General features: G+C 53.3%; 2 protein-coding genes across 2 annotated transcripts in view; one reads left to right on the top strand and one right to left on the bottom strand.

The window, feature by feature from the left end:
• Nucleotides 1–267: 267 nt before the first annotated feature.
• IGFALS (insulin like growth factor binding protein acid labile subunit) lies at nt 268–3,230 on the bottom strand. The gene is made up of 2 exons (XM_042809274.1): nt 3,193–3,230; nt 268–2,631 (listed from the first exon to the last, which is right to left on the bottom strand). Exons 1-2 carry the CDS (start codon nt 3,206–3,208, stop codon nt 815–817), a joined length of 1,833 nt encoding a protein of 610 aa, XP_042665208.1. The 5' UTR covers nt 3,209–3,230; the 3' UTR covers nt 268–814.
• Nucleotides 3,231–7,898: 4,668 nt separating this feature from the next.
• CCDC78 (coiled-coil domain containing 78) overlaps nt 7,899–20,308 on the top strand; it is a 13,829-nt gene continuing 1,419 nt past the window's right edge. Inside the window, exons 1-13 of the mRNA XM_042809291.1 lie at nt 7,899–8,134; nt 8,354–8,485; nt 9,397–9,483; nt 9,746–9,925; nt 13,217–13,372; nt 13,461–13,511; nt 14,083–14,171; nt 14,733–14,811; nt 15,258–15,383; nt 16,727–16,938; nt 17,535–17,706; nt 18,142–18,185; nt 19,836–19,902. Of these exons, the coding sequence (XP_042665225.1) occupies nt 8,057–8,134; nt 8,354–8,485; nt 9,397–9,483; nt 9,746–9,925; nt 13,217–13,372; nt 13,461–13,511; nt 14,083–14,171; nt 14,733–14,811; nt 15,258–15,383; nt 16,727–16,938; nt 17,535–17,706; nt 18,142–18,185; nt 19,836–19,902 (1,473 nt within the window). The 5' untranslated portion in view covers nt 7,899–8,056. The remainder of the gene's footprint in view (nt 8,135–8,353; nt 8,486–9,396; nt 9,484–9,745; nt 9,926–13,216; nt 13,373–13,460; nt 13,512–14,082; nt 14,172–14,732; nt 14,812–15,257; nt 15,384–16,726; nt 16,939–17,534; nt 17,707–18,141; nt 18,186–19,835; nt 19,903–20,308) is intronic.

Raw genomic sequence — 20,308 nt, 5'->3', positions numbered from 1 at the left:
GAGGGGGGTCAGTGCAGGATCAGAGCTGGGCAGGGCTGTGTGCACGGTCTGAGGGACGCTGCACCCCTCTGATTGGTCCCAGCCTTTCCTTCGTTGCCGTTCACTTTGCAGAAAGTTCGCTGCGAGTTCCTTTAGTGTCTGGGGATGTGGGGAGCCCGTGGGCACCCAAATGTTGGGATGGGGTCGTGCACAAACCCTGAGGAGCTCTGATAAGGAGCCCTGCTGGGTGTGGCACGTGGTTTCGAAAAAACATACTTACAAGATGGGTTGCAATAGCTCCAAAGGTTTATTTGTCTGCTGTGAATTATCAGGTAAGTGACATGGGTGGCTTTCTGTAACCTGTATTGGCTGTGGCAAGGAGCAATTAAAGCGTGTATCTGTCCCCTTCCCCAAACCTACAGCAGGGCTCAACAGCAAATTCGGGTTTTCTGGTTGTTTTTTTTTCCCTTTAAACCTGCTGGGGTGGAGGTGACCCCAGGTGCCACCACTGGGCTCTAGTAATTGCTTTTTTGAGGTCTTGCTGGTGGATGGGGATGGTGGGGCCCTGGGTGAGGTTTGGGGCCCTGGAAGAGGCTGGGAGCTGCCCACAGGTGGGCACAGGGCGAAACCACCCAGCATCCCGCTTCGTGGCAGGAAGATGCTTCGTTCTGTCCCTGTGCTGGTGGTTAAATACTGCCAATGCTTCCTGTCCCCCCTTGCCTTCCCCAGGTCCCCATCCAAGAGGATAAAGCTGTCCCCCGCGGTGCCAGACGGGGAAAGGTGGCCGAGGCTAGACAGACCACAGTGATGGGGACAGGGAGGTGGCAGTCATGTGTCAGCAGTGAGCAAAGTTGTCCTCACTGGTGTCGCGGAGGTCCAGGCCCACGAGGCTGGGGGGCTGGAAGCAGGTGAGGTTGTTGTAGGTGTAAACAGGGACGTGGGAGTCATCCCCCTCGGCGACGGACTGGACAAAGCGTGGGACCACGCTGGGGTGCCGCAGGGCGAAATCCCGCAGCCCCTTCAGCGAGCAGTTGCAGTGCCAGTTGTTCCCCCCAAGCCAGAGCTGCTCCAGTGTGAAGGAAGGGCACAAGAATCCCACCGAGAAGGTCTCTAGGGAGTTGTTCCTCAGACTGAGGTAGCGCAGGTTGGCAAGCTGCGTGATGACGGCGTTGTCCAACGTCGCCAGCTGGTTATGGGAGAGGTCGAGCCAGAAGAGCCTGCGGAGCGGGCTGAAGGTGTCCTGAGAGATGTCCAGGATTTGGTTGAAGGAGAGGAAGAGGTATTCCAGGTTGCTCAAACCCACAAAGAGCTGGGGTGAGAGGTGGCTCAGCCTGTTGTGCTTCAGGTCGAGCTCCAGCAGCTCGTGCAGCTCTCTGAAGCTTTGGTCTTCGATGATGGAGATGGCGTTGTGCTGCAGGAAGAGCCGCCGCAGGCTGGTGAGGCTGGAGAACGTGTTGGCCCTGATCCTGCTCAGGCAGCTGTGCTCCAGGTGGAGGCTGTGCAGCTTGGTGACTCCCTCAAACACGTATTCTGGCAGAGTCTTGATGCAGTTGGCAGACAAGTGCATCACCGCCACGTTGTACAGCCCGAGGAAGGCCCCAGCCTTGATGTCCTGCAGCTGGTTGTTGTTGAGGCTGAGGACCTCCAGTTGACCCAACCCATCGAAAGTCCTTTCTGCCAAGCTCCAGATCCTGTTGTGTCCCAGCTGCAGCTCCTCCAGGAACTGGAGGTCTTTGAAAGTCCTGGGCCTCAGGTTGGTGATGGAGTTGGTGGACAAGCGTAGGACGTGCAGGCTCAGGAGACCCAGAAACGTGTCCTCATACAGTGAGGTGAGGCGGTTGTGGGAGAGATCCAGCCACCGGAGGGACTTCATGCCCATGAACGCGCGGGGTGCGATGGCATTGATCTGGTTGTTGTTCAAGTAGAGCTTTTGCAGCTTCTGCAACTTGACAAAGATGTTGATCTTGATGCCCTTGAGCGCATTCCCACTGAGGTCCAGCTCCTTCAGCTCTGTAAGGCTACAGAAGAGCTGGTGCTGGAGGTAGGGGAGCTTGTTCCCAGCCAGGATCAGCTCCCTCAGGTTGGGCAAGTCATGGAAAACCTTGTCAGGCAGGACCACCAGCGAGTTCCAGCCCAGGTTCAGGTACCACAGGTTGGAGAGCCCCGCAAACAGCCCTTCTTCCACCTTGCTGAAGAAGTTGTTGTTGAGGCTGAGGGACACGAGGTTCTGGGTGTGCAGGAAGGTATGGGGTGCCAGGTACTTGAGGCGGTTGCGCTCCAGGTGGAGGTGGTAGAGGCTGCGCAGGCCATGGAAGGCGTGCTGCTCCACTGCGGCCAGCTGGCTGCTCTGCAGGTCCAGGAAGTCCAACCCTGAGAGGTTCCTGAAGGCTGCGGCTGGCAGCTGGGTGAAGTTGTTGCCATCCAGCCAGAGGGCTTTGGCGTTGGTGGGGATGTCCTCAGGGAGCTGCGTCAGGTTGCGGCCGCTGCAGAAGACGTTGAGCTCCTCGCTGTAGTCATCCAAGCTGCAGGCACAGGGGCTGGGGCAGCGCAGGGGCTCTGTGGCTTGGGGCTCCTTGGGGACGTCCCCATCCTGGGGCTGGGATGCAGCAGCCAACAGCAGGACCAAGGGAAGCAGGAGGGGGACCCTGCCTGCTGCGGAGCACAGAGGAAAGGAAGACCGTAAGTGGGCATGGGGAGGTGAGCTTGGAACAGCGTCCCCAGAGGACAACACGTGGTGACCATCTTGGTCATCATGGGACACACAGCTGTGCCACCATGGCCTGAAGCATGTCACCCCCCAGCATTGAAGGGCAAGGATGCTCATTGCCACTGGTTTCCCACTGGAGACGGTAGCCACTGGTGTCCTCCAGCCCAGGGGCCGGCTCGTCCCAGCCCCCGTGTGTGCACTGCTGCGCCCCGTGTCCCCTGTGCCCTCTTGGAGATTTGTCCTTATGCCACAGCAGTAGCTTCTTCCTTTCCCAGGAAAGGCCAGCAGCAGCATTCCTTGTTCCCTTGCCTAATTCCTCCCCAAATCAGCAGAGAACCCAGAGCTATTCGTTACAGTGCCTCAGAAGGCACAGGAGCTCCCCAACTGACCTCTTAGCCACAGAAAGAGAGGAAAAAACTGACCGGCAGCCGCATTGCAAAGTCCCGGGGGGGGGGGGCTGGCTGTCCCCCTGCTCCCCTCGCCCTGCCCGGCTCTCTCTGCCTTACCTCTGTCTGCGCTCATGGTGGCGGGCGGCTCCGTGCGCGCTCCCGGCCCCGCGCAGGGATGGAGCAACCACCTTGACGGCCGTCCAGCGCCAGCCGCCGGCCTTAACCCTGCAGCTGCTGGGCTCGGCTGCGATCAGTGTGAGCGTGGACAGGCTCCGGGCTTCTTCCCCAGCTCCGTGCCAGCCTTTCTCCCAGCCCTGGGGGTGTGAGGAGATAATCTGCAGGAGAGCTGAGCTGTGGAGCGCAGGTTATGTGCTGGGACTTGGTGCTGGGGGCGATGTTACTGCTGGAAGTGGGGTTTGGGTGAGCAGTGAGGACAGACAGATGGATTGTCCCACGGTTGTGTCCCTGAATGGTGACAAGCCTGGTGCTCTGCTGAGGATGCCTATGGAGTGAGTGTGGTACCAAACTCGTCTCCTTGTGCCTCACAGTGGCTGTGCCAGGGTGATGGGAACAAAAAGGGGCAGTCAGCCTGGGCTGTTCCAGCAGCTGAGGCACTGCTGTGAGATACCAGGAGCGTGGGGGCAGGCAGAAGGGCTCACTCTCACCTAAACATGAGGGTTTTCATGCTGGGGGCTTCCCACCAACCTCTCTTTCCCACAGAGGTGGAAGCTGCTCCAATGTGAACTTTTCTACCTTTCACAGTCCCGGTTTGCACCCGCACTGCTCAAACTCCTCAGCTCTGTGTGGCACAGTTTGCCCAGAGCCCAGCAGATCCCACAGGTGCTGCACTCTCTGGCCAGAGCTGCCTGACAGCTCCCCAAATCCCCAGGAAAGCTTTGACCCCATCCTGTGTCCCGGATCATCTCCCCACCCCCTGTGTCCAATGTGGCTTCTGAAGAATTTTTTTAACAGTTTCCAGGAAAAAAAAAAGGCAAAAAGGTTGCTGATGCCCAAGGTGGAGTTGCCCCGTTGGCTCTCTGGGGTCAGATGAACAAGCGGAAAAGCTTCTGTGCGCCCTTCCTGACTCCTCTACAAGCCTGGGGGATGCACCAGGATGGGACTGGCAATGCTTGTGGTTGGGATTCCAACTGCCCAGCCTGGGAACTGGCATCAACAGCACTGAGGATTTTCCTTACCCCGTCCCAGTCCCCAGGGAATGAGGAGGGGACGGTGATGTTCCATGGCCATGTTGGTGGAGAGGCTCAGTTCCCCACATCCTCTCCGTCTCCATGGATCACAGCCCGTCCTCCCTTGACTCGCAGGGGAATTCTCAGGTCTTCCTTCTTGAATTCTGGCAGAAGTTTCAATCAATAGAAAACACAGGCACATGCCTATGGAAACAAGTGTCAACAAGGGCGAGGAGGGGATGCCAGCAGTTCTTTGATCCGCGCAATCGAATGCTGCAGCTCAGCTCAATAAGAAATGTTTTCCTAGTTTCTTTTTGGCTTGGAGCAGTGCTCTCCTCCCCCTCTATTTTAATCTTCTATTCTGGGAAATTATAGATCCAAAGGCAGAAATGGGTGACGGAGAGCAGCGCACCCAGCACGGGCGCTAAGCACATATTGACACAGTGCGTAATCAATGGGGAGCTGCAAAGAGCTGAACCAGCACGGCCACATCACCAAAATATGTGAGGAGAGAGAGCTGCAGGTGGGTAAAGCTGTGTGCTAAACGCCTCTCTTGTGGAAACAGCGAGCAGGCTGCTAAGGGGAAGCAGCAGCCCTTCTCCCAGGCCCTGTGAAGCTGCCGTATCCCATTGCACTCCATGATGTCTGGGACCCCAGGAGTGGAGCAGTGCAGCGTCACCACAGCCCTTGTGGCTCTCAGTGTGCCCAGCCAGGACCAAAGTCTACACCGTTGCCATGGAAAAGTCTGTAATGGTATTAAAGGAGAGAGCGAAACCATCCAAAAAAGCCATTTGGAGCCCATGCCTCTCAACACGGCTTCCCCTGCTCAGCTCGGCTCGGGGTCCGGGCTGGGATGTGGGTGTGTGCATCCCTCCCGGGGGCAGCGGTGGCACCGTGATGGTGACACAGCCGCACAGCAGGCGCAGCGTGACCGTCACCTTCCTCGTGCCATCCTGTGACTCCTGCCTCACCCCGGCCCCATTCCCAGAGAATGAGTGTGACACCAGCCGGGCGAGGCGTCCCTCGCTCCGTTCCCAGCAGCTCTGAGGAGAGGAGCCGACGCGGGGCTGGATGCTCCCGACGCTGTGCTGTGTGCGGGGCAGAGAGCGGCAGGTGCCGCGGCAGCTCAGTGCCCCGTCCCAGCCCCGGCGGCCACCGCCATACAGGAGCGGGCCGGGTCCTCCCGCCGACAGGGGGCGGACTGCCGTCTCCACCTCCACCCGGAAGCTGCCGCATCCGTTGCTATGGAGACGGGGCGAGGCGACCAGGCCTAGCCCGACGAGAGGAGGCCCCGTTTGGCCCCAGGAGGCCTGGTGCCCTCCCAGTGCGCCCCGCAGAGCGTGGGGATGCTGGGCTGAGGGCCCCACAGCCCTACATTTTGTTCCCTAGGCCTGCAGCTGCACGGCAGGCATGAATTCAGCCCTGCAGCAGGTGTTTGTGCAGGGCGATGGCCGCGATGCCTCCCGCCCTCCACCACGGAACAGTGAGGAGCGGGGCTTTGCCTCCAGCACCAAAACCCTTTTGCCTGTGCAGGAAGCCTGGCAGGCTGGTAGCAAAGCCAGTGCTGCACTAAGCCTGGCTGGAGCCACGTGGGGCAGTGCTGGTGTGGGCTGCAAGCTGTGAGCATTGCTGGCGGTTCTGTAGGCTCCAGGACTTCGCCCAGGTTCCTCTTGAGCTCTTTGCACATTTGGAGCTGCTTGCAAAGGGTGGCTTGCTGACGACAGCCACCACATCATCTGCATGCCTTGGCCATGAAAAAGCAAGAGGAAAGGAAGGCTCGGCGCGAAGCTGGCCCTTTGTGGGGTTTATGAAACATAAATTTGGTGTTTATGTGGTTTTTCTTTCTTCCTCTTTGGGTTGCAATGACAAACTAGCAAGCCCTTCCTGCCTGCCCGCTTTGCTGTTTGTGCTGTGAGCTGGGATGTTTGCTCTGTATACACAAACCAGGGGAGCAGTGGCTGCTGCTGCGTCTGCTGGGTGCCAGTGCAGCACCCTGCATGAAGGGTTTGCTCCAAGCCAGGCCTTCGAGGCACTGCGGTTCCATAAATAACACTGTGTGTGTCCATTAGCCTTGTACTGCCACGGTGAGCATCGTGAAGACCAGCAGGTGAAGCAGGTGCCCCTGGGGAGCCAGCGTTGGCTGTGGCCACCTACCTGCACCAGGGACACGTGGCTCTGCTCCTCTCCCCTCCGTGCTGCAGCACCTGCTGCAGGCTTCCAAGCACCCCAGCGCTGTGGGCGTTGTGTGAATTTGGCTTTCTGCTCGGCTGTGGGTGTGAAGAAACTGTGAATTCTCCTTAGCGCTTTCATTACCTTAATAAAATCACTTCGGGGCTATTAAGTTCTTTTGCAGAAAAATAAGATGTAACTGCATCTTTCATTAGCATCTCCTTCCCCCGAGCCCCAAAAGAAGCTCTGCTGCTGGATTGCACATCTGTAGTTTGTTGTGAAATTCACACCTAGGTGCTTGCAGGCCTTTGGACTAGATGCTGCTGGTGGGGAGCTGGAGAATGGTGCTCAGCACAGTGCTTGTGTCAGCCCAGGCCCTCTTCCTCAGTTACAGTCTCAGCTTAGCTATAAGAAGCTCCTCTGAGCTCTGGTCCTTTTGAACGTTGCATCATCAACGCTTTTCTTAAGAGAGAAATTCTTACCTAAACTCACCTGCCCTACAGAAGTAGCAGAGATAATAAGTCTCAAATAAGATAAAAGCCAGCGTTTGTTTTACCCCGACTGCCATTCACCGAGGTTTTCCAGCGTTATCTTCTGCTCCTTGGCACTCTGTGGCCCTCGCTCCTATGGCAGAGGCTCTGTTCAAGCACTTGTAGCTCTGTGCAATGCTTGGGACTCATCCTGGCCATTCTGGAAGATGGCCAGTTGGATTCAGTGACGCTGCATGGGCCGGCACAGTCCAGATTTAGCTGCCTGCGCTCATCAGAGTTCAGTGCGCCTCTAACTGTGAGTGAACATTGACAAACGAGCTGGGACAAATTCCTCTGAGGCTGCAGCAAGTCAAAGTTCAGCCGTGGCTGTAAGGGAAGCAGCTCCTGCTTGGAGAGCTGCTAGCAACTCTCAGCATAGCGAACTTCTCCCTGTCTCATTCTCAGCACACAACTGGCTTTTGTGGCAGTGTCTTGCAGTGTGTGTTTTGCTTTAGAATTCACATTTTTCCACATTGCATCCCTTATGCTAAGTGATACATTTGGGAAGGTCTTCCCTGTTACTGGCTGTAGCTTGGTCAGAGCTGAAAGATCCCTTTGGAGAGCTCATTGGCCTTTCATATCTGTATTGCTGTCCTTCCTAAATGGCACGGGAGATACAAGCACTGTAGAGATCAGTGAAAAAAGTGCAGGGAAGCAAGCTGATAACTGTCCCGGAGCAGAGGGTTGGATTAAAGGCTTGAACTGTGAGATTGAAATCCAGATTTGAAATTCTGTCAGGCTCCCCACAGTAGAGACAGAGGCTGTTCCCTCAGCATGGTTCTGGGTTTGGAACAGCATTTCCTCACTGGCAGCATTTCTTCACTAGGAGTGTATGCTAAGCTTCTTGTTGGAATTTCTGCTCTGTGCAGTGTCATGCTTCCTCCAGCAGCTCCTGAGGTGGCTGCAGTACTTGGCTCCACCTCAAAATAGAGGTGGACAGCTTACCCTCTAGCAACCAAAGTTGATAGCAACACTGCTTGTGGTTTCCCTAGAGAGGAAAGTTGCTGCCACAGAGATCCCTAGGTCCTGCCTTCACTCTCAGTTGCTCTAGTACAGTGCAAAGATCCCAGCCAGCGAGCACTGAGCCTCACACACATGGATTTTGGACGTGTTGCAGATAAGGAGAATGTAAATGCTCTGACGGAGCAAGCACAGCACCTTGCTAACAAAAATGTGAGTATATGAAGGTTTGCAGCCTTGTCATTGAACCAGTGCTCTGCAAATCCCACGAGGGAAATGGGAAGAGGAAAAACCCCAGTGCAATCTGTTAAAGCTCTGAAAGCTGCATTTCCTCTCTGGATATCCTCCGCTCTTCCCTTCCATCAGCACAGTGATGGGAGAGGAGAGCTCTGCTCACTGACACTGGCTGTCAGAGCTGCTTTGTGTCTCTAGGTGCAGCTGCAGGATAGGAATGAGAGGCTCCATGCGGGGTTTGGAGACGTGCAGGAGAGGATGATGAGGCTGGCTGGCTCCAAACCAGATTTGTCACCCAGAACGGTCTTCAGTGAAGAGGAAAAACTGAAGGTAAAACAGATTCCTGGAGAGTCAGAGAGAACTGAGCTGTGAAGCCCTGCAAGCCCAGATCAGCAGTGGAAAATCTCATGAGAAATATTGGGACCTCCCCTCAACGTGTTCCCAAAATCTAGGCTTTTCCATTTGCTCCTTGTAAATGTGTAGGCTGGAACAAGCTAGGACTGAGTGCGATCCCACCAGCTTCACACACCTTCAGAGGGAGATGCAGGGCTGGCCCTGCTGCACACAGCTGTGGGAGCCCCATCCCTGGAGGTGCCCCATGGATGGAGCTCTGGGCTGCCTGGGCTGGTGGGGGGCAGCCAGCACATGGCAGGGGTTGGAACTGGATGGGCTTTGAGGTCCCTTCCAACCCAACTATGCTGTGATTCTATGACCTCCTCCTTCTGGAATAGACAAGACCTTGAGGCTGATTCTCTTCAGCTTTTCCTCTTTGAGGGTTCTGTCTTTGCCTTTCTGTTGGTGTGTCTGAGGGGCAGCGTGCTTCAGAGCCCAAAAAGCTGGGAGCTGATTGCGATTCCTCTTCCCACTATTGCTCAGGTAAAAGGGGCAGCTGCTGGTCATAGAATCATGGAATTATAGAATCATCCAGGTTGGAAAAGACCACTGAGGTCGCCGAGTCCAACCCCACCCTGTCCCACCATGCCCACTGACCACGTCCCTCAGTGCCATATCCCCACACCTCTTGAACACCACCATGGATGGTGACTCTACCACCTCCCTGGGCAGCCTGTGCCAATCCCCACCACTCTTTTCCTTCTCAGAAGAAATCTTTTCTAACGCCCAACCAGATCCTTTCAAGACCTCTGTCTCTGAGCTCTGATTCCCTGGTGCAGCCAGTTGAAAATCTTTACTGGCCTCAGAACGGTCCGTGGACTTTTTATACTGTCCTTTCTCTCTCCTAGATTTCCAAAGAACTCGTTGATCTCCAAATTGAGACAAACAAAATGAAGGAGCAGTATGAAACAGAGAAATTTGAACTGAAAAATATGGTATGTGAAAGATTTCAGCTCTGCCAGATATCATTATACAGGATGCACATTTGTTGCATACCCATGTTTGCTTGCTAGGCATATTCTCTTTTCTTTATCTAGAGCAGTGGATTTCCTCTGTTTCCCCAGATACTACGAAATTCATGTGAAACTCATCTCCCTTGGTGCTAGAACACCGAGTCTGGCCAAATAAATACCGTGTAATTACTGCTGGTCTCTGCCACAGCCTAATTCTTTTGACCCGCCCCCCCCTCCCCTGCAGATCCTGGCTCTGGAGAGCCGTGTGCTGGAACTGGAGCTCCGCAGTGAGAAAGTCAGTGAGGAACGTGATGCCTTACGGGATCACCTGCTCACTCTGGAGACCAGCAGGAGGGAGCTGGCAGAGGAATACATCATTCTGAAGAGTAATTACCTGGTGCTAGGCAAAGAACTCGACCAGGAGGTGAGATGGCATTTGGTTTTCTCTACTCCATAACACGATGATCTGACCTATGGACAACTTGGCTGTCTTTGGGTTGTTTATCCAAGCCAGGATCAGTCCTGCACCCACACTGACCTGCGTGTGACTGTGCTTTTCTGCCATCAGGCTCCCTATTTCACGCTGTCCCAGCTCCCCACCCCTAGCAATGCAAAAGAAGAGGTCATTGCAGGTCTGCTTTGAGTGCACGTTTCAGATCCCTCGGACTGCCAGCACGCTTTGTTTCCCTTTTTTCTGCATGGCTTGCACAGGCTGCATGGGAACGCATTTGTAGTCTCTCTCACTTCATTTGGTGGCGGGAAGGGGCCTCGAAGTTTTTGAAGTTGACAAGTTTATAAAAATATGAAATACAAGCACGTTTCTGATTCTCCCTTAAAACACAGCAAATCTTCTGGTGACTGTTAAATTAGTGATGATTAAGTGAAGTATTTTGGATCTCGGATCTGTGCATTTCTTTGGCAAGAATAGCTACGTTAATAGGCCTTCCTCTCTTCCCTCCCCCTCCCACTTCTTCTCTTTGAATTGGGTCGGATGACTGACACGCTCCTGCCTCCCACCCCAGCAGATATTTCAGCTGGTGCAGCCAAATGACCTAGTTTACTGTGCTGGCCTCGTGCTGACCTGTGATGGGAAGATGTGGGGCATGCTAGTTTAGTGCTGACCTGTGATGGGAAGATGTGGGGCATGCTAGTTTAGAATCGTAGAATCTTAGAATGTTCTGAAGTGGAAGCAGCCTGCAAGGGTCATTGGCTCCACACAGCTCTAAGCAGTGTTGGAATGCAACATCATCCTACAAGCAACAAAGCTCCACCCGGAGCATTAGTCCTTGTCTGTCCCTTCTCTCTTCATGATGAGCATCTATCTGCAGAACTCAAGTAGAGGGGGGTATGCGAGACCGTCCTATTCCAAATAAATCACTTAATGACTTGTGAAGTTATCCCTGTTCTTATGGACGTAGCAGTGAGTGGGGTATGTGCTCCCAGCCTGTAAGTGAAAAGCCAATTGAACATGAATTGAACATGAAAAGCCAATTGAACACCTTGCAGCAGGATGCGTGCAGAGCACACACACACACACACGTGCTGCCATTTGTCTCCCAGAAGCTGAGGAGTGAAAACTTCCCACGAGGAGGCAAACTTGACTGCTCTCAGGGTGAGAACCCCCCCTGCAGCCCTTGTCCTGGGGAGCACGAGGCAGTGTGTGCAGCTGACTGTCAGCACTCTGCTGAGACAAGTACAGCGTTCATCCATCTCCGTGGCTTCTTGTCCCCAAGGGGGTGCAGTACGTTAGTCAAAAATTGGATTTTCAGGCTGCTGACATCTCAGAGTGATGGCTTTAACAGGTTAGCAGTAATCATACACTGTTTTCACGTGGAACATTTCAAGGGGAGAAAAGCACATGCATTAAGTGACGTGCCTGGGTAGCGCCCTGAAGAAGCAGTGGAGCAAGGAGCAGAAGCCAAGGGTGAAACCCTGGGTTGTAATCGGTAGGGTGAGGATTTTGCCCCGGTGTTTTGGCTCTGGCTGTTGAATATCCCTGCCTGAAGCGAAAGAGGCTCCAACTTGGCAGGCAGGAGCTTGTCGTGGCATGGGCCTCTCGCTCATTATTTTCCCAGTGTGGACTTTCCCAAAGGAAATGGCAAAAGCAGCCTGCGGTTCTGCCCCCTCCCCTTCCCCAGAGCCCTTCGCGGGAGACAATGAACCTTTTACACATTCCCAATTACAAGTGCTACTTGTGACCTTGCCAATATGTTGTCATGGCTGCTTGGCGCAGAAGCGGCTCCGCGGGCTCATTCATGGTCCCTTGTAGGGAACAGTTAGAGTCTCTGAATTGTTGCCACCCCCATTGTACGCCTTGATTCACAAATCGCCCTGTGTCTGTCCCCGCCGAGGAGAGCGGCCGCGCTGCCCTTTCCTGTCCCTGGGGAAGTGCCTTCCAGAAGATGCCAGTCCGACACTTTGTGCCTGTTTTCTAACGCGCTGTAAATTCTTCCTTTTCAACACTCTGACCTTTTCTCAACTCCCTATTTCCTCCTCCTCTTTTGTTCAGGGACTCGCACAGGCCGCAGCGGTGCTACAAAGCGAGGCCGGCGCAGGGAACCCAAATGTGCACCAGTTCCATGCGGGGTTTTCCCTGGAGCGGGGCCAGGATTTAGGGTACACAGGAGGCACAGAAGCCCGTCCTCAAACCTGGGACTGCCTCCCTGTTTTTTGTTGTTGTTGTTGTTGTTTTCTTTTCCTGGCCAAAAAACCGGTTCTGGTGTGCTGATGTGACCCCCTCTGATCAAACTGTAGGGGCTGACAGCTGCAGATGGATGGATTTCGGTTGGGGAACGAGCCGCCTGTCTCTGCGTAGCTGTCAGTTTTCACAGCTGTATATCTCACCTCTTTGTCAGCCTCTTTTCTCCTCTCCTCTCTCCCTCAGCCCACCCTGTGCTATCTTTTGATAAGCTATTCTCTACATGGATGACTCAGATGACCTCTGCCTCCCATCCTCTCGATTCACTGCCATGGTAACAATTACTCAAGCTTGTCCCCAGTCATAAACCCCATCAAAGCTTTGTTATCTACATAGAAACCCTCCCGTGAGACATGAATTCCCTCAGTGTTCCTTCCAGATCACCTGTAACAGAGCTTTTCTCATTCAGATACTCTTTATCTTTTGGAAATGTGTCACTTCACACCAGCACTGCTTTGAATCTCACTGCCTACACGGTGCTGTGGGCTGTCTGCTTCTGGAGGTATGCATTCAAACAAAACTGGAATTAGCTGAGTGGCATCAGCCGAGATGGATGGATATTTGGCCATTCTCCCTTACATTATGTAGTCCAGCACTGTTCAGAACCATTGTTTGGGAAAAGACCCGTCTAAATGTTGGGAAGCTGTGTGGGGAGTACAGAACTGGGGTGAGGAGGAAGGTTGGAGGGCGGGATGGAGAGGTGCTGGAAGAGCAGTGCCCAGGGCTGAGCCTGATTCCTATCTGAGCGTGAGATGGGCAGGGGAGTAAGGTTACACGAGGGTAACCCTGCAGGCTTTCTGCTTGACGGTGATGCCCTGCATTTCCATGACAATTAGAAAACCACTGATATCGTTGGATGTATGAGAGAGAACTAAAACTAAAACTTGCTTTCAGGAGGGGATGCAAGCGCCGGCTCTGTGTACACAGCAAGAGCAGTGAGTGTGTGCTGAACAAACAGCGTGCAGAGCTGGAGAGGCAGCATTTCAGGAGCTCTGTCCTTCTTGTTTGGCCCGGCAGGTCTTAAAGAATGAAGAGCTCAGCCTAGAGCTGCTCAGCCTGACCAATGCAAGGAGCACAGACAGCAACCACCACCACTCCCGTGCCTTGGCCACCGAGCCCACTGCTGAGCCAGGCAGAGTAACGATGCATCGTGCCCCTGCTCAGAAGGTGAAGGTAAGGGCCTCTCTGCCTTTCTCCCAGTCTGAGCTCTTTGGAGAACAGGGGTCCGACATGTACCTGCTTCTGTCTCTTCCAAAAACAGTCAGAAGACGAGGCTGCCCCTGAACATGAGTGGCAAAACCTGGGAAGAAATGTGAGTGTGGGTCCTTGGGAAGCAGAGGGGGGATTTACTCTGAGCGACTGGTACTTGGGTTCTGTGGGTGAACTGATGCCTGGATTTAGTTTATTTGCCTTAAGCTGTGAAGCTGAGACCAGAATAACTCCAGCTCCTGTGCAGCAAAAGCTGAGAGAGGGCAGCTGCCCACTGAGGAACAGAGACAGGAGTTTAACAACCAACAAGTGCAGGAAAGACTTGCTTATTGTCAATACTTGAAAAGATGGAGGTGGTAAAGCACCCAAAAATGGAGCACAGAGCTATTTCCTGCTTCATTTCCATCCTCAGCCCAGTGACACCAGCTTGAGCTCCACCAGCAGCTCCTAATAGGATCCTGATTGTCAGGGTCAGCATCTCATTTAGGAGAGCATATCCAAACATCATTCCACCAGGTGCTGCAGAGCACTGCCAGCCAATCCTGCCATTTCCCTGTGTTTCTCTACCAGCAGGATTTGGGCTGGCTGGAGGCTCTCCTCACTTTTTCTCTCTTCAAGAATCCTTCTGTTTCTGTCAGCTCTCCTTCTCATCTTCCCATTTGCTTGTCCCTCAGTTGCTTGGAAACCAGGATCACATAAAAGAGGAGATTGAAAAACTGAAGCAAACCTACGATTCACAGCAGCAGAAGCTGGAAGAGAAAGTGTGAGTGTTTGGGAGCACACATGTCCTTCCCTTCTTGGGCACTGATGGAGCCCATTGCAGCTGAATGTGATCCCTACAAAGAGGAGCGGAAGCAGCCTCCCTTTGGTGTGTTCACTCTTAGAAGTGAGGGCTGGAAGCAAAAGCTGATGTTTGCAAGGATCTGAAGAGGGTTGAATGTCTCCTTAAGAGTCTGTTTAGATCCCTGGCTGACTCGTGCACCCCTGAAAATCCACTTTCAGTGACACATGTGGCAATGTGTGGCAGCATGGAGAGCCTCAGCCATATCCCCCAGCAGTCAGCAGCCTGCAGTGGGCCCTGAGTCCCCACAAAGTCTGTCCCAGTAGGGAGCTGGACAAACCAAAGCCTCATGCCAGGCAGGACATGTATCTTTGGTTGCGAGAGCTCTGCAGCCTCTGCTCAGCACTCAGCTGGTGGTGCCCAGCAACAGCTGCTGAAAGGTTTCTGTCATTACCTGTGATTTCCTTCTCAAAGCTGGCAGTACTGGGCCTAAGAAGATGTTTGGGGTCTGCAAAAAAATGTGCTTTCCTCCTCTGTGCCCAGGATCGCAATGGGGAAGGAGCTGCAGAAGGCGAAGAAAGCAGTCCATGACCCCCAGCAGAAGCTGGCAGAGCAATCAGCAGTAAGGCGAGCTCCCTCCCACCCTCTCCTGTGGTTCAGATGGGTGCAAAGCGCAGAAGCGAGGGCTGGCAGTGTGGCGGGTGGCCTTGCATCGAGGTGCTCCAACTGTCCAGGGAGTTTGTGGCACTGAGGTGCTTCTCCCTGCATGGTTTCCTTCTTCAGGTGTGCAGTGCATGTGGTGGGATGCGCTGCTTGCTTGGGGTGGGAGGAACTGTTATTTTTGAAAGGGTTGAAGTCACTTGTGGGGGATTGCAAACGACAAAAGGTAGCAGAGGAATATGGACTATAAACATTTTGAGAAATATTCTGTACAAAAAGCCCTTCCCAACGTCTCTGCTCGGGGGAAACAGAATATCTGAGAACGAAGCCCCCATTTCTTTTCCAGCTCTGTAGTTCCCCTTGCCCAGGCGGAGGGTGAGGGCAGCAGTGTGTGCTTGCTGTGCCTAGGTGCTGCTCGCCTCTCAGAGCCAACTCCAGGAGGTGGAGGCAGAGAACTCCCAGCTGCAGCTGAAGCTAAAGGAGCTGAGCGAGGAGTACCGCTGCCGGCTCACGCAGTACATCAGGGACGTGGCGGTGGGTAACCCCAGGCCTGAAGGAGGCTGCATCCTTCTTGCAGGCTGCTGCTGTTCCCCTCCTCGCTGGGCTTAGGGAGACGGTGGCTGTTCTTGAGGCTGGAACATCTCCCCAGCCCTTGCTGGGATGCTTGGCTGAGTCCTTGGCATGGCCTGGAGAGGAGGTGCCAGCCCCCTCCTGGCGCAGATTTCCTGTATGGCTACATTGAACCATCAGCAAGTTTCTGCTGGGACTTTCTTTCTTGGTCAGATTACTCAGATTGAAAGATCCTCTTATTTACCATGGCTGCCTTCCAGTTGGCTTCCAGTCCCCATTGCCCTGACAACTCCCCTCGGCAGGCCAGGCGATGCCACTGCTGCTTTGTTGCCGCCTTGCTTTGCTGCCTCCACGGTGCCCCTGCTGCTGTCCGCAGCGGAAGCTCTGCCAGCCCCGTGGTCGGCACAGAGCCATGTAATGCGAGTGCCTGGGACCTGCTCTGGGAACAAGAGCCTTTGGTAGAGTAAGGCCCACAGAGCATGGTGAGACCCAGAAGAGAGCAGGCGTTTCTGGCAGGTTCAGGCATGGAGACCTGCTTGCATTCAGCAGGGAATGGGAAGAAATATTTTTTTTACCTCCATAGTTGTTGGCAATTGTAGTGGAAATGCTAAGTCACAGCCTGAGCCAGCGATTGAGCACCTGGAGGGAAGGCAGGGCCAACCCAGGGGAGCTCAGGTGCATGCAATGAACCAGGAGGCTGGAGCCAGGACCCACCCCTTCCCAGCCCTCATTAAGAGTTGGCAGCAGAGGTGAGGGGATCTGCCTACCTGATGCCTTCCAAAGCTAAGCAGTTTTTCTTCCTTTGTTTCTTTGTTCACAGCTGCTGTATTTGGGCTTGTTCTCATTCGCTGTAGTCTAGAACTGTGCTCCTCTGCCATTAATGCTTTCCATCACGTTATAACATCACAGCAGTAATTGCTGTCCTGGAAAGTTAGCAGTGAAGAATGTGGTGGGATGATAGATCAGGAGACCGAGCAGAGCGATGTTTACTATGGAGAACGGTTTAACTTGTATCAGGGTGTCTCATAGGGAGTGGGGCATGGTGGAAAGAATGCAAGATCAGAGATGGTGCTGATTGCATTCCATCAATGGATCATTAATACAGGGACACTGAACAGTGCACCTCTGCCTTAAAGGGGTGGGGTGGAAGTTCTTTTAAGCAAATTAATGTCTCTTTAAAATTAGAAGGTATGTGCTATCCCGAGTGCTGTTATCACAAATATTCCTGGAACTTCCATGTGGGAGGTGGGTTACTTGCATCTAGGGAATGACTTGCCTTCTCCATTTTCTCTTCTGTATGTTTAAAGGAGTACGTGGATGGCAAACCCAGCACCCGAGGTGGGCCTAGCAAGGCCCCAGCTGAGCATGCAGACATGAAGCGCTTTGTGGACAACATGCTGAAGGACATCAGAGCTTCCTACAAGGCTCGGGAGGAGCAGCTGGCTGGAGCAGCACGCAGCTACAAGAAGCGCATGAAGAACTTGGCCAAGAAGCATGAGAACCTGCTGATTGCATACAGGTAGGGTTAAACCTGGGCTCCCTCTGTCTCTTCAGGTCATCACTGAGGACAAAGTGGAAGTGCCCCACAGCACCAGGCCCCTTGCTGCAAGGAAGGCAAGCAGGGCTCTTAGGTGCACAGAGGTGTAGAGGGCATGTTTGTCCCCATGATCTTGACAAGGCAAGGGAAATATGTCTGCAGCTGCACACCACAGTGCTTGGGCACACCAGAGCTGCTTGTTACACAGGTTCCTCCTATGCCAAATTTAGGGTGAGAAACTGAATCTCCGTTGAATGGTGTGGAAATGCAGGAGTTATTTGTGGTACCTCTGCTTCCCAACCCTTCCTGCAAGTGTTCTCAGCTCTACTCCAAAGCTCTCAGCAGCTTGGGCTGTGGGAAGCATAAAAGCCACAAATAGCTGTATAGGATGAGCTCCCCTCAGAAGCGCTCCCAGGAATACTGCACGTGCTGCTGCTGGGCTCTGCCACTCACCCTTTGCAGCTGGTCTGGCTAAGTTAGCAGGACCCAATGGTATCTCCTGCAGCTGCAGCAGCAACCCTCAGTGCATTACTTCACCAAAGCTACCAGAGACTAATGCCTCTGCCACGTTGGTACAGTGTGCAACGAGAGAAGATCCGCTCCCTGGGCAGCAGTGAGATGGATTCCGGCCCTGCTGAGCTCCACTTTGCCATCACAGACCCAGAGCTGCTGACAAACACAACCCAGGAGCTGAACCGGCTGCGGGAGAGCAAAGCCAAACTGGAGCTGCAGTTACACGAATTGCAGAAGGTATTGCTGGGCTGCTGGCTTACTGCAGCAGTGCAGCTGGGTTGGGAAGCTCTCACAAGCAATAGATCAACAAAATTGGTCTCTCCTCCCCAGGGGTTTGCTGTGTCTCTGTGGCACGGGCAATGGCAGTGCTTGCTCAGTTTGGGATGTCCAAGCAGGACCAACACACAGAGAAGCACACTATTAGCTCTGCAGCCTGCCACTGATTCTGTCTGGGCAGAGTGAGGTCTTCCTTGAGTTGTGTGAGATACGTTGATCTAAATATGAGCAGAATGGAAGGCTCCTTAAGACTCTCCTGCACATCCCTTCCTTGGCAGAGCACTGGGAGTTGCTGGGGTGCTAGGATACTTTTATCACTTTGAAGGCAGTGGTAAGGACTTGTGAGATTGCAGCAGTTTCATGCTTACAGAAATATTCTTTTTCCTTTGCCTTCAGAAAAGACTGAAGGAAACCTCTGGTTTTCAGCTGTCTCCTGACCAGTAAGTCGTCGTCTTTTCCTGGGATAAATTGTAATTCTGAATTCTCCTTGTTGTATGGATTGAGGAGTACTTTGGGGTTTTTTGGGTTTTTTTTTTTTTTTTCCTTTTTTTGCATTACTTGAAGACAGTAATAAACAGGGAGAAGGAGAGCTGATAGGAACTCTTCTGTGAAGAAAAGCCAGCTGTCGTCTCAGCGCAGCATTTCCTGTGGTGAAATGAGTTGGTCATTTGGGCTTTGATCCAAGAAAGCTCTTAAGCACATGTTTGATTTCATCATGTTTTCAGTCCCACTGATCTCTTTAGAAGCTGGAGTTAAGCTGAGTGCGTTGGTGGCCCACAACCTGAGAAAGGCCAGTGAAACAACACCAGCCTGGAATGGCCTTGTTTCTCCTCCCTCCCAACACAGAAGCTGGGCAGGAGCACTCAGGTTGCCCTGTGCTGGCATTGCCCTGTCTTGCTGACAGGCTGTTTTCGGGCTCATTTTGATCAGTCTCTTCCCCCTGCTTCGTTCTTCTATCGAAATTCTACCAGCTGTAGCCGTGCAGAGGTAGAATGAAGCGTCAGAAAAATCTGAGCTGGGATTTTTTTGCTTTTTAAAATGTGGTGGCCTAGAGAAGGTGCCAGGTATTTCATTAACTGGATTCTGACACAGAAGAGCTGGCCAATGCCGGAGCCATTGGGCTCCACAGGAGTGCCTTGGAGAAGAACTTGAGCCTTACAGACTCTGCCGTGTCTTCCACACTGAAAAGATGATACTAATCCTTGAACAGATGTGCTAATTTAGACAGATGCAGGAGCAAGACAGAGAAGTGCTAGTGCACGGTGATGTGTCTTGTTAAGGTTTTTGTAGCTGTACTTTTTACCCTCGAGGTCACCTTGCTGCTCTTAGCAGAGACACGAAGCCTGGTGTCTCCACAGCACTGCAGCTGTGACTACAGCTGGGTTTCTCGTCCTCATCAGTGCGGGTTCCCTGTTTATTGTTCTCTTAACTTCTGCTCCCGTGAAACTTCAGCCATGCTTTTCGTGTGCCTGGCCTGAGTTGCAGCCACCAGAGGGAACTCGCACGGCTGCAGCGGAGCCGCTCTGCAGGCTGCAGTGCTCGAACACAATGCATTCCTCAGTTCATACAACCAAAATTCCCTGAGCATCAGATGTGACCTGTGTTTTGCTTATTCAGACTGGGACAGAATAGGAAGAACTTTCCCACGGCTGGGCTGCACAGACAGCTCACCTATCACACTCAGCGCTCCGAGCGAGCAGCTCTATGCTCACAGACATGAAAAGCGCCAGCGTTTGGCATTGATCATACCCAGCTCTCTGTTTCCATAAAGTTCAGCCTTGCAGTGTCAGGTTAATGACTCTTTCTGCTTGGTGTCCTCTGATGTATGAGTGTTGATGTGAGCTTGGAATAAATCCAGCCATCCCAGCGGGAATCCCAGGTTGGCAGAAGGGCTGTGACTCTCATGCCTGGGCACGGGGACAGCACTGCGTGCCCTCAAGAGGTTGGGGGCATCAGGATAGGAAAGGTTCCAAGCTCTGTGCTTTATGCTCTGATGGACGTGAGTGCATCCAGCCACCAAACAGAGCAGTGTCACTTGTATGTGGGCTGGTTTGAATGCCTGTGCACGATCACAGTCTTCTCCCTCCTAGGAAGCAGGATGAAGAGGGCTGGGCAGAGGTCAGGAAGCAGCTCCAAGAGTTCACACACACCACCCAGGTAAAGGTCTGGAACAGCTTATCTGACACAAGTCTAGCATTGACTCCCATGCTGAGGGCACAGTGCTCCAGGTGGGCCCTTCTCTGGCCAAAGCTTTGGCTGTGAGCACCGAGTGACTCTGCTTAGTGACCAGGGGTGTACGCAGGGTTTGCTGCTGAAAGGAGTAGATCAGCCTTTACAGCTGCACATTGCTGGTATCTCTCCATCTCTTGTTTCAGATCAAATATTGAGATAGCTGTGAAACAAGTTCTCAACCTTGGTTCAAGTTATAGAAATCTGGTTGGAGTGTGATTATGCTGGTCTGGTTCCCTCTGGGTGCGAAGACATTTGTGCTGCAGGCAGGAATGTTGTGCCTTGGAGTTCTTTCCATCCACAGCATTGTCCTGCAGCAACCATGAAACTCGGG

Source organism: Centrocercus urophasianus, unplaced genomic scaffold, assembly GCF_019232065.1.
Source record: "Centrocercus urophasianus isolate 14NV4802_14NV808 unplaced genomic scaffold, USGS_Curo_1.0 seq_1145, whole genome shotgun sequence".
NCBI classification, from domain to species: domain Eukaryota; kingdom Metazoa; phylum Chordata; class Aves; order Galliformes; family Phasianidae; genus Centrocercus; species Centrocercus urophasianus.
This window is presented reverse-complemented; position numbering and strand designations above follow the sequence as displayed.